At 32.3% G+C, this 12700-nt stretch overlaps 1 protein-coding gene across 1 annotated transcript; it reads right to left on the bottom strand.

The window, feature by feature from the left end:
* Nucleotides 1-1991: 1991 nt before the first annotated feature.
* LOC107950643 (ER membrane protein complex subunit 10) lies at nt 1992-10934 on the bottom strand. The gene is made up of 8 exons (XM_016885528.2): nt 10362-10934; nt 8880-8942; nt 8688-8783; nt 8037-8084; nt 5334-5405; nt 3341-3399; nt 2511-2601; nt 1992-2420 (listed from the first exon to the last, which is right to left on the bottom strand). The coding sequence occupies exons 1-8, from the start codon at nt 10674-10676 to the stop codon at nt 2262-2264; spliced, it is 903 nt and encodes a 300-aa protein (XP_016741017.1). The 5' UTR covers nt 10677-10934; the 3' UTR covers nt 1992-2261.
* Between the last annotated feature and the right edge of the window lie 1766 nt (nt 10935-12700).

Raw genomic sequence — 12700 nt, 5'->3', positions numbered from 1 at the left:
TGCCTATGACTGCAGTAGTGACAGGCAACCTCCGATTTTTGCTCTCCTCGGTCGCGTCACCCCGCACATCTCCCGATATAACGTTGCCAAGACGATAGACCCCCAACTCAATTCACCAGCTGCTCTAAAATCAACGAGTTTCAACAGCCATCTTAGATGTACGCAGCTCCGTGACAAGTCGGGCATCAGATAACCTCCAATTAATTGAAGAATGTATGCCCGAGCATATCATATTCTTTCAATTTCGGTTGAATCTTCAACCGGTTCAGGCAATGTGTCACGTAACCAGCCCATCTCGATCTTACCTCCGTCCATTTTCTCCGAAATAGCGCCCAAAAGCTCGTAGCACACCGCTCCCCAATCGCTAGATTGGGCAGACCCGGTGACTGGGTACCTGTCCACCGGCAATCCCAATTGCAGACTGACATCTTCCAGAGTGATAGTGCACTCTGCACATGGAAGATGGAATGTATGCGTCTCGGGTATCCACCTCTCGATCAACGCACTGATTAGTTTTGGGTCCACCTTGCATCCCCGGCCTACCGTCGCCACGTGCCAAAAACCCGCTTCTCGCAGATAGTTCTCTACCAACGATGATGGAGGACCATGCATATTCCGGATATTGCATTCCAATACCCGATCTACAGACTTTTATAACAAATAATTAATAATTATCTAAAAATGCATAAATAAAAAATTCTTAAATAATATTTAAAAATTAAATTTAACGCTTACCATTTTCATTTGTTCCACTGGTATGTGATGCTTATCAAGACGAGTCAATTCTCCGGCCATTGCTGAAATCGTACAAATTTTTACGGTTTAAAAAAATTTTTAAAAAAATTTAAAATTATTTAAAAAAAGGGATTTAAGAGAAATTTAAGAGGAACTTGAGAGCAAATTGAGATTAAATATGGATTTGAGAGAAATTTGGAAGGAAATTGAGAGGAAATTTGAGATAGGATTAGTTTGTGAAAAAAAAAGGGTGGGGGTATTTATAGGTTTCTTTTTTTTACCGTTGGGGGGTAACGGTCAAATTTTTTACCGTTGCACTGTTCACGCGCGGGGCAAATCGCGGCCACGTCAGCGCGCTTTGCTGACGTGGCAACAAATCGCCCCCTCGTGGACGTGATTTGTTGCCATGTCAGCAAAGCGCGCTGACGTGGCCGCGATTTCCTGGCACGTCCCCTGACATCGCGCTAACGTGGACGCGATTTCCCGAAAAAGGCCCATTCCGGTAAATAATAAAATATCGGGTCCATTTCGGTAATTTTAAAAAAAAATAGGCTTTTTTGGTAAATCGCCCAAAAACATCTCTTGTTGAAATGGAAAATTTTAATACTAGAGTTTTTTCCTCAATGTTTCCAAATATATCGGTACTTAAAAAATAAAATACCAATTATATGTTTCCTCTCCACTCCTAGCGTTATTTTCAACTAATGTGTGTTTATTTTTTTCAATAACTTTAAAATTATAAACTTCAAAAAGAACATATAATTAAAAGGAAAAAAATTAATTCCGAGTTTCAATTTTTCAAATATATAATTACTATAAAATTACGTATCAGAATTTGTATTTTTATTTTATAAAATATTGCCACTTACTTTTTTAAAAAGCTTCTTTTCACAGGCTTATAAAATTTTATAAATAAATTTTACCAAGTAATTTTATAAAAGTAATAGATTTGATAAACAAATTATTTTTGAACACTGAAAGTGAAGATTATTTTTAAATATATTAAAACTATTTTATCAAATCATAAAGAAAAAAAATTGAGTTATTATACTTTTACATTAAAGGACAAAAATTTAATTTCATAAATTAATACTTCAGTTCTATTTACTCAATATTTTTACCTACCAAACAATGAACCATTTCAATATGTTATTACAAACTATTAGTGCTAGTTTACTAAATAAGTTTTGTCTCATGCTATTACACTAATCAACCAAACCAAATTTACTTTTACCAACAAAACAAAAAAGCCTAAATTTTTGCAATGCTAAAACATACGATTCAATTGTCAATGGGATTATCACAGATAATTCTGATATCGGAGGTTAAAACGGAAAAAAGGAAAAAGAGAGCTGCCACCTAATATTCTTCTCATTAGGTGGCTTCGGTTCATTACCACCACAGATATTGGAAAGTAAACATCCATAATGAGCTTCAATTCATGCAATTGAAGAACCCTAAAAGAGATCAATCTCAACTTCATCCCTTCACTTCTAAAATGGTATAAATAGCAGCAACCTTATTGATCACCTTCTACGCACAGCAGAACTTGGCCCACGCCGCACTGCTCCAGCTGACGGCTGTCCTTGTGCAGGTACCTGGCCAGTTGCTTGTTCCTCAGGCATGTTCATTGCTTGTGTTATGGCATTCATGACAATGAGTCCCAGAGGGATCAAATACATCCACTGGTATGCATCAAATTTAATCATCAGACTGAAAATTTTTTGATGTGAAGGGTAACTAAAAAATCAGATTAAATCGATTTGACCACTCACGTATTTAGCCCAAAAAGACCTTTCAGCCGGCTGCACAACTTCACCTTCAGCATTCTCTCCGCCAAGAATTTCTTCAGTAAATACAGGAGCCCTACATAACAGAATGGAACACTGTCAATACAACAGAACCAAAAATCAAACAATTTTGCAGCATAAATGAAACAAACGATATTCAGATTTCCCCCTAATAACTACTTCAAAATTCAAATAAGTTCGACATATATATCCTGCATTCCAAAAGTGACGAGGAAAGATAAGCTTCTATTGTATTCTTTTAGACTAGCAAGGAATTTTTAGTGTCAAATAAACAGAACTAATATTAAAGAAGCATATAGTCTAATGATCTCACTTAGGTTTTACTTGGTAGAATGGAAAGAAATTTGAGAAAGAAGGAAAATTGAAGGGGTAGAAAAATAAAAAATATAATTGTTCTTTGTATAGGTGTGCAACTAAAAGAAAATTTGATTTTCTTTCCATCCATTGCTTTGTAGAATTGAAAAATGAAACTTCTGAAAATTGCATAATTTTGAACTAATAAACAATCATTTTCTCTCCTTGTATCATTTCAATTTAGAATGTTCGGTTTTATGCAGTAAAATGGAAAATGGTCATCTCTCATAGTTTCTTTCCTCACATTTCTCTATCAAGCACACTCAAATTTTACTTAATTTTTACTTTTCCAATCCCTCCTTCCATCCTTCCACTTTTCCACTCAACCAAACATACCCTTTACTTTAGTTTAAACTACAAGTGCTAACATTGCAGAAAATCTTCAATAGATGCAAATAAATATCTCATTTTCAAAGAACAAATTCTAAATGGCAGCATACCTGGGTGCCTGCTCACTGTTCTTTAAAACTGTATGTGAACTGAAGGACCACTTTGCAGGCTGAAATAGAGATTATAAAATGAAAATAAAGGGGTATCATTACACGATCAAAATTTTTCTGAAAGAAAATAGTCTCTGTTCATCTTCTACAAGGTTCCATCTTATCAATATATTTAAAATTGAACTTCCATTTTATGGAACAAGTTGATGCATGTGTACGGAACTTGAACAACTACACATGCTGAATGTTATAACCCACTCATAAGCTGAAGTCACAGTTCACATCAAGTTGCAGTTTTAAATGGTTGATCAGCATGCATACAGATGCCAAATTTAAAACTCCCCCTGGTGAATTGGAATATGTTGATGGCAGAAACACATCAGCCTTAAAATAGCAACTAATAGAGAGTCTACAAAGTCATCCATATGAAAGTTAAGCTTCATTCCATTTTGTCTTGGTACACCCTTTTAAGAGTTCACTTTGCTTCCTCAATACCATCAAACTTTTTCCTCCCGGCATTATTTTCAACTTAAACTCCCCAGCTTCATGAATCGGGATCAATTTTATCTCATAATATTTAGATCAAATTTTGCTATTAGTCTCTTGTACAATGTGTAAGTTGTGAAATTAGTCTATGAATTTTAATCCCTGTACTTTTCAAATTAATGTTTTAGTCCTTGTAATTTCAAACTTTAACGTAATCCTAATCCATACGGTAGCAATTAAATTCATTTGATTAAATTTTATTATTAGTCTTGTTCTATGCGTAAAATTGTAAACTTAGTTCATGTTCACCAATTTGATCATTCCTACACTTTTGAATTTTGAAATATCAGTCTTGACAAAAACAACCATAAAATCCATTAATTGGCTTTTTTGTAGGTAATGCATAAAAATAGCAAGCTAACATAATATTACACATGTAATAATATGTTTTCCATATAAGATTTGGAAATAACAAAACTTTATTCCATGAATTTAACATCTACCGTTTGGTCAAGACTGATATTTCAAAATTCGGAAGGTACAAGGACTAAGAATGACCAAATTAAAGTACAGGATTTAAATCAATAACTTAATATAGTACAGGGACTGACAGCAAAATTTAACCAAATATTTAAAGTTTATGATCACTTTAAGGCATCAATAGTCACTCACTTAAAAAAAAAAAAGATTCTTAGCAACATAAAATATATTCTAGATAAAATAAAGATTCCAAATTTGTTTGAGAAAAGGGAGGAAAATAACAATTCTTTTCTACGTAAACCAACATAAAATCAATGAGAACCAAGCACACAAAAAGAGTTGGGATATATCCATATTTAAAGAAGAGGAAGAAGACTATGGGTTACAACCTATGTTGCTTTGACTCCTTATTTTTGTTAAGGTACCCATTTCCAACACTTGAGTCTGACGCATGAATACGAGGATATGACCTCTAAAAGTCCTCCAAGTACATGAAAATATATGTCCATACCCTTGTCAAACATGTACTCATATTTGACACTCGCACCTGAGTCCCGAGTAACATAGGTTATAACCGGTTTGGGGCTTTCTCCAATATGAAGAAAAAATTTGAGAGAAAGGGGAACTTAACCACATTTATGTATGTATTTTTTTGGTAAACCTTGAAATTTTATTAACTGGTTAACTAGGGAAGTGTGGTGATTGCGAAGGAGAGTATTTGAAGGATGGTGGGTTGATCCTAGCTTTTAAAACATGAGTTTCTTTTCTCTTGAAAAGCTGAAGCATAAGGGAGAGCAAAAAGCTGTTTGAGAAATTAACCTACTATGAACAGGTCTCAATTAAAAATGTTATATAATGTGACTCTATGGAAACAGGTGTGGAAAAAGCATTTCTGGGTGCAAGTGTTGCTAGAAATCCCCATAGCAAGAAATGCCAAATAATTATAGGGGAGGAAGAGGTTACAGTTTATATAGAATGCTCAGTTACAGGGAAGATATTCCAAACTAAGAGCGCAATTCTAACTTACAAGTTTCAAGTTCCGAGGATAAGGGCATGACCCGGGAGAGCCATAATTGACAGCCAAAACATTTACACCCTCCTGAAAACAAAAACAAAAGGGAAAAAAATTTTAACAATGGCTCCACTGTCAGATCAACATCAATCAAGAATTTCCTTATAGAAAAAGCAAATTACATATCATTCAAACATTCCATGTAGAAAACATGATAGACAAATGTGCATGACTACAAACATAAAACAAAATAAGGACAGTTAAAGGAGACTCCTTCTCATGCTTCAAATGTTCTCCATATAAAATTTATTTTATGCTGCCTGTAGAATTTTTTTTTTTTTGGTCTAATAGCATCAACTACTACTACATACAAAGAAAGTAAATATGGTGAAAACAAGTACAGATGATATGTATGTATAAGCAGAAAAAGCCATAAAAATAAAGCACAATCACATACTATGAACTACTACTACATATAAAGTAAATATGGCACATTAACATGTGTCAATAAATTGTCATTAAAAGATCAAAAAGAAAGAGCAAAGTGTCAGACGGACTATGCAATAAATTGAAACCTAAAATAAATGTGGCATTCCTATTTTATTTCCATCAAGTTATACAACATGAAAAACCATCAATAATCTGAATCCCCAAGAGACCAAATAAAATGCCATGACATAAAATAATTCACGTGAACAAGGCTAAAGTCGGACTCATTTAAGCCAAATGCAGTTGCTTACTCAATAAGAAAAATAGCCTTTTTGTTAGGACAATGTTGTAAAAGGAAAAAGTAACTGAATGCAAAAAGAGAAGAATAATAAAATTCCCAAATGCTTGTGGCAGGGGCAATATCAGGAACAGAACAAGAAAGCACATGCAACACACATGTCGCCAGATGCTGAAATGAGTAAAGTTCTAATGATAAGATAACAGCATAGCATTCATGATAACCAGCTCCATTGGTAGGCTCACCATCTGTTCTTGGCCCTTTTTTCCATTTATAAAATCTTATACTGAGATAACAGTAAAAAAACAATAAAAAAATATTGAAACCAATGAAGACTGTTTCGAGTTTGTTTTCTTAATTACAGTTGAATACCAAAATTTCAAAGGGGTACTTAACCACTCTCCAGTCTCAACATGGACAATTCTAAGAAGCAAAATACAGGTACTTACATCCAGTTTGGTCAAATCATGCATACATTTGCACTATTCAGGGTTGCAACAAGAGAAGATTTCAAATACAGAGAGAATTAAGTCACTAAGGCTCCGTTTGTTTCACTGAAAATGGATTCTGGAAAATGATTTACTTATCTGGAAAAACTAACATTTTCTGGTGTTTGGATGAATCTGTGTAAAATATTTTCTATTGTTTGTCAGATTTCTTGAAAATATTTCATAAAAGTTGTTTTCAAAGAAACAAACATATATTTGAGATTTATGATAAAGAGTTTAAAAGAAGTAGTGAATTGATTACAGAGTGATGTTAAGGTGAAATTATAGTAAATAATGAATCTTCATGATGTTAAGGATTAAATTGTAAACTTTGTGAAATTTATAATTGAAACAACAAAAGTGATATGCATGAAAATTTGTCATGTGAAATAAGACATTATAATGAATTATTTGATTAAAGTGCGTATATGGTGAAAAATAAATTACATGGTAATAGGGGCTAAATTGAAAAATGTACAAAAGTTTAAGTGTGAAACAATTTAAAATGTGAACAAGGAAATTATGATTAAAGTTTAATGAATGTGTTATGAGATAATGAAATATGCATAAAGTGTTGTAAAAGTGAAATTGTGGAAAAATATGAAATTTTTATGATGACAAGAACTAAATTGTTAAACTTGAGAAAATAAGTGGATGAAATAATAAAAGTGAAATACATAGAAATTTGATATGTGAAACAAGATATTGAGATAAATTAAGTGATTAAAGTGTAGCAAGAAAGAAAATTGATTTAATATGATTAATTAGTGAATAATGAACTTTTACGACAAAAAGGGACTAAATTGAAATGTTATGAAAGCTTATAAGAAAATATTTGATAAGTGATAAATGTAGTAGAGAATGTAACATCCCGGTGCTTTGACTCGATGTTCCGGTCGGGTATGTGGGTGTTACAGGGAACAGAGCCTTATTGGTTTGGAAACTATTGTTACAGGGAACAGAGCCTTATCAGTTTGGAAACTATCTTACAAAAAAAAATTTGGAAAACATTTTACAAGAATAAAGGGGTAATTTTACGTTGACTGGAAAACCTTTTACGTTGACCATCATCCTAATTTACATGAAATAAACATCGGAAAAGGCTGAAAATATTTTCCATAAAAGCTTTTACGTTGAAACATACGAAGCCTAAGATTCAGTAATGGTATGGCCGATATATGAATAAGACCCAAGTAAATCTGTATCATAAGCACAGTTACAAGAAATTTTACATAGCATTCGAAAATATAGAACTATTAGGTAACTATTCATAAAGTAATCTTTGGTGATAACTGAGCAAAGTGATCTTTGGAGACAACTGAGAACTAGGTTACAGTGTCTCCATCAACAGGTGGCTTTGAAAGAACTACAAAGGGTTGTTATTTTTTGTTACCCTAATACCCAGCAAAAATTATCACATAAAAGCACTGCACGGGTATCCACATGGTTATGCGCAGGCACATATGAAAGGAGAGAGGAGGGAGGGGGAGAACAGTGAATTACCATGTGTATTACAAAATGCTCATCCAAACTTTCTCTAGGAAGACATCTCTGCAGTTTAAAAAAAAAAAAAACAGTAGTGAGAACTATACAAACTACAAAGAAAAGAAAGAAATTGTAGGCATCAAAGAAACTTGGTGTGTAATTGAATTTGATCCTCTCTTTATTTTCATTTTCACAATTAAAGATCCAAAGCTCCAAACTACAACACAAACTATTTGTCAATTCTAGGTTTTCCTCAATATGACCATATGACAATTAAGCTCAAAAGTGAACAATCAAATTCAATATTTATCAGCATTAATTTATATTATAAATTATCATATTTTAAACAAATAGAAACATCTCAGATGTTAAAGACAGAACATTTAGAAAAAGAAAAAGAAAAAAAAAAGTGGTCAGATTTAAAACCTCTTCCTTCAAAAAGCTTAATTCACAGCATTTTAACATTAGAGATTTCAGCTTAAGAGCAGAAGTCAAACCCTGACCATATTAACAAGAAGAACTGCATATATGCAAAGCAGTTAGGCTTTTGAAGTTTCTAGTAGATGAATTTAAGCACAAAAAAAGGCACCAAGAATCTCAATACCAAAAGCATTAGACAATAATATTAGAGATCCCAAGAAGCAAGCTAAAGCAAACAGTATCACTTACTGCTTTCACTGATGAAATAATAAAATCCCTCCCAGGCGGATTCAAAACATTAGATGGGAGTCTTATCCTATAGAAGTCATCACTTTCGAGCAGATTCTGCAAGAGCAGATGATTAAAACCCAAAGCATCATAAAATGGTAACTCACAAAGAACAGAGTACGTAAATTAGAAGTTTAGATAATGCGTGATTACTTTGAACTTCTCCTTCTCCACATCAGAGAAACTGTTCCTCGAAAACCGTAGCTTTGTAAGAGTCTGACAAAACTGGTCACATTAGATCCTACTAGAGCTCTTTGGAATGAAACATAGAAAATGACGAAATGTGAAAAAGAAAGTCACTTCAAGACTATAGAAACTTAAGTCATTCACAACTTTCAATCAACTATTATTATCTTCACCGGTTGTTGAGAAATGGAAGGTCATAGGAGCAATGAACTAATTATTTTATTATTCTACACAACAGATATATATCTGGTTAGTATCGTCAATAGAAGACGCCACCACTTACCTAAGCCTCTTATTAGTACTACTTATGTCATGATTTACATAATTAATTTTCTCAAATTTGAAGGCCTTTGGAAGTAGCAGGTTTTACATAGCCAAACTGTGAGAAAGAAATCAAAAACTAAAGAGCTTAAGCTTCAGTAAACTCCTCTCAGATCCTAATCATGCTTCCAACAACAGTCCAATATCCACTTTTAAGATTTAGAATGAAACCAAGTACTAGTTGTACCAGTTAGTGGCTTAATTTCAAAGAACTCAGCTGCCTTTTCTTAACAAGGATGCATACCAAATTTGCCACCATGCTAAGTCAAAGTTAAAATTTCTCAACCTCATCAATTGCACTAACTTTACCATCATGCTTTTAATTGGTTGAATTATGGGGAAAAATTATGAAGGAATTACGGAATATGTTGAGTACATATTTAACTAAGTTGTGAAGAAGCAGAAATTTAACATGTTAAATGTAGCAGAAATTCCACATTGTACAAAAACAAACACATTGTAATCGTTGACACATTGTTCTCTTAAATCTTTTCATTTATATTGCCAACTCATCAACAAAACAAAACACTAAGGATATGTTTAAACATGCACTGTTCTATTAAATTTTGTCCAAATATGAGTCAAGATTAAAGTGCAAATGTCAAAATTCAAGAAAATTGAGAAAAGTGATAAAATTAGGTTGACATATAATTCCTACAGTAGCCCAGCAGCATTCACCTCACAAGTTGACTCCATTTTCTTATAACTTTAACGACAAAGGCCATGTTTTCTTCTTGTCTTTTAATTCCCTAAGCAAAATGTGAAGAACTGCTCTTGGAGATGAAATTAAAAAGTATTATTGACTAACTAAAGATTAACGTTGTTATATTATTTCACTAACATTATAAATCATTTTACTTACAAAAACTTTCTGTTAGAATTCCCATCCTAATCATTAGTTTATTAATCACTTATGATTAAACATTTAGTAGCAAAATCGAAAACCAAACAAAGCCCAAGTATAATGCATAAGAAGATGTAAATAAAAGTGGAAGAAAAATCCCAGCTTTTAAGATATATATGAATCAGGGTGTGAATGGAAGTTTCAGCACTATTCATACACTACGAAAACGAAAATTTTGCTTTAAAAAAGATTTTTTTTTTTAAAGAAAGAAAAGGTTGGTAAACCTGGCCGCCGTGGCTCCATGTTTTGAGGCGGGCGGAGAAAGTGCCAGCGGGAGAGAAATCGGAGTCGCCAAAAGCGTGGTCAAGAGAGAACTGGATCTTAGAATCGGAATCTAGATCCGAATGCCTCTTTCGGGTCGGGGATGTGACTGGTGGGGATCGAGTGGGGATGGGTTCAGGGGAACGATGTTGCGGAGCCCCCTCGAGTCCGAACTCTTCGTCGTCAACAAGAAGCTCATCGGATTGGAACGCGCATGAAGGAAACGACAAAAACGAGAGTGTGAGGATGAAAGATACTATGACTTTGACCCACTTCATTGTTGCCCTCTGCTTTGTTTCCTCAAGCTGAAGAAGTTTCTGCCTTTAGTAATTAATAATACCTTTTGAGTTGATAAAATCAGGGGAAAGAGATAACAGGTCTCGGTTGACGCGTTGTTTGAATCGCTGCCGAGATCAGTTTTGCTGTGCTGAGATTAGAGATTGCATTTGAACAAGCAAGGAGATTACTAGGGTGCTTTTTGATAAAAACTATTTTTTAGGCTAATCCATCAATAATATAAATAAAAACACAAATTTGAAAAAGTAAATTGAATTAAAAAGGATATTTATTTTAATCATATTATTAAATTAATATTTAAAAATAAAAAATATTTAATTGATATTTAAAAATATTTAGAATTTAATTTAGAATTATTAGTTATACAACTATTTAAAAATAAGTTGAATAATTTTATTGACCCGAAAATAGAGTTATAAAAGTCTAAGCATACTCACTACCGATTAAGGTTAAAATTTTATTTTTTTTATTTTTTATAAGTAAATTTTTTTTATTTTCATATTTATTAGTTATTACTTGAATGGATGTTTAAGTATATAGATAGAGATTAATTTTATGTTTTAATTATCACTTAATTAAGGTTAGAGTTATGTCGAAACCATTTTTTCAAGTTTGAAAAATGGGGGATCGACTTTTAAAATGAAAATGGGAGTCGCCACCGACCTTTTATTATGGTGCGATCGGATCACCCAGAAAATAATTTTAGGTCTGCGAGTTTTGAGAAAACATGTTTGGGAGTCGGTTACGCACGAGGAAGGGTTAGCACCCTCGTGACGCCCAAAATTGGTACCGAATTGATTGTCTAATGTCTTAATGCCGAAATTTTGAAAAGATTTTAAAATACAATCCTTTGAAATGCAAGCTTAAATAATGGCATTGGTTGAATAGACGGACCTATTTCAAATCAATAAACCGCCACACTCAGTGAGTTAGAGTGCAACAGTTCAATCTTCAAAGCTAGATTCATCCCCTTTTTTAAAAAATCATGTGTTTTAAGAAGGACATTTGATTACTTAAGTCAATCGAGAAGTCAGAATCCAGTAAATTAGGGTTTCATCTCTTGAAATTCCTAAACGTCAAATATGGCCTTTATTTTAAAATCGAGATGACAAAATGTCATATCCAGTGAGTTAGGATCTAACATTTTGAAATCTTAATTAATTTTATTTAGAAATCACATGTTTTTTTTATTGCAAAAGAGATACTCGACTACCTAAATTCATTAGAAAAATTGAAGCCCAATAAGTTAGGACTCAATTCTCTCGCGAATTATGAAAGTTGAGCATTATAATATTTAAAAAGGGATTTTGGAGCTTAAACCATGTTAAACGCAAAATTTTAGCAAATGAAACACGGTGGAATAATGTACAATACTAAACGATAATTTGTAACCAAAATGCGTTCTAATGAACTACGAATAATTAGCAAATACAAACAAGCAATACAATACCCCTAAAAGCAATTCTCACATCATATATTATGTTAACATTCAAAAGCTAATGAATCTAAAGTCAATCAAAGCACCAAATAAATTATCACACATGAAATTGTACAAGCTTTTAAAATAACTTAAGACGTATGAAAGAAAGGAAATTATAATTCAAATAAATTTAAAAGAAATCATATATACATATATAAGAATTTGAAATTAATCAAAATTATAGTTAAAAATAAATATCAAATGAAATAACAGTATCCAAATAAAAAAATAAATATTATAATTAAAGAAAATAACATATATTTATTAATTTAAATAAATAATACTTGTAGAAACAAATAAAAAATAAAAAGTTCAAAATGGATAGTAATATATAACAATACATAAAAAATGAAATAAGTGAAATATAATAAAGTAGTTTTTAAAATGAAATAAATTACGTATGTATTAAAGTAAGTGGAAAAATACAACAATGTGAGATCAATAATATACTTTTATATATAAAATAAACATAATTTGATATAAATTATATATACATATGTATATAAAATAGTATTATATCATATA

The sequence above is a fragment of the Gossypium hirsutum genome, chromosome D03 (assembly GCF_007990345.1).
Source record: "Gossypium hirsutum isolate 1008001.06 chromosome D03, Gossypium_hirsutum_v2.1, whole genome shotgun sequence".
In the NCBI taxonomy this organism is placed as follows: domain Eukaryota; kingdom Viridiplantae; phylum Streptophyta; class Magnoliopsida; order Malvales; family Malvaceae; genus Gossypium; species Gossypium hirsutum.
Note: the sequence above shows the minus strand (reverse complement) of the source record. Positions and strands in the feature narration are given on the sequence as shown.

What these genes read in the sequence shown, in the direction of transcription:
- LOC107950643 (XM_016885528.2), bottom strand. Translation starts at nt 10,676, where the DNA reads ATGAAGTGGGTCAAAGTCATAGTATCTTTCATCCTCACACTCTCGTTT. An exon ending in CATGGAGCCACGGCGGCCAG is followed by an intron (nt 8,943 to 10,361) that starts GTTTACCAACCT and finishes CAGTTTTGTCAG; the next exon opens with ACTCTTACAAAGCTACGGTT. An exon ending in AGCATTTTGTAATACACATG is followed by an intron (nt 5,406 to 8,036) that starts GTAATTCACTGT and finishes TTTTGTTTTCAG; the next exon opens with GAGGGTGTAAATGTTTTGGC.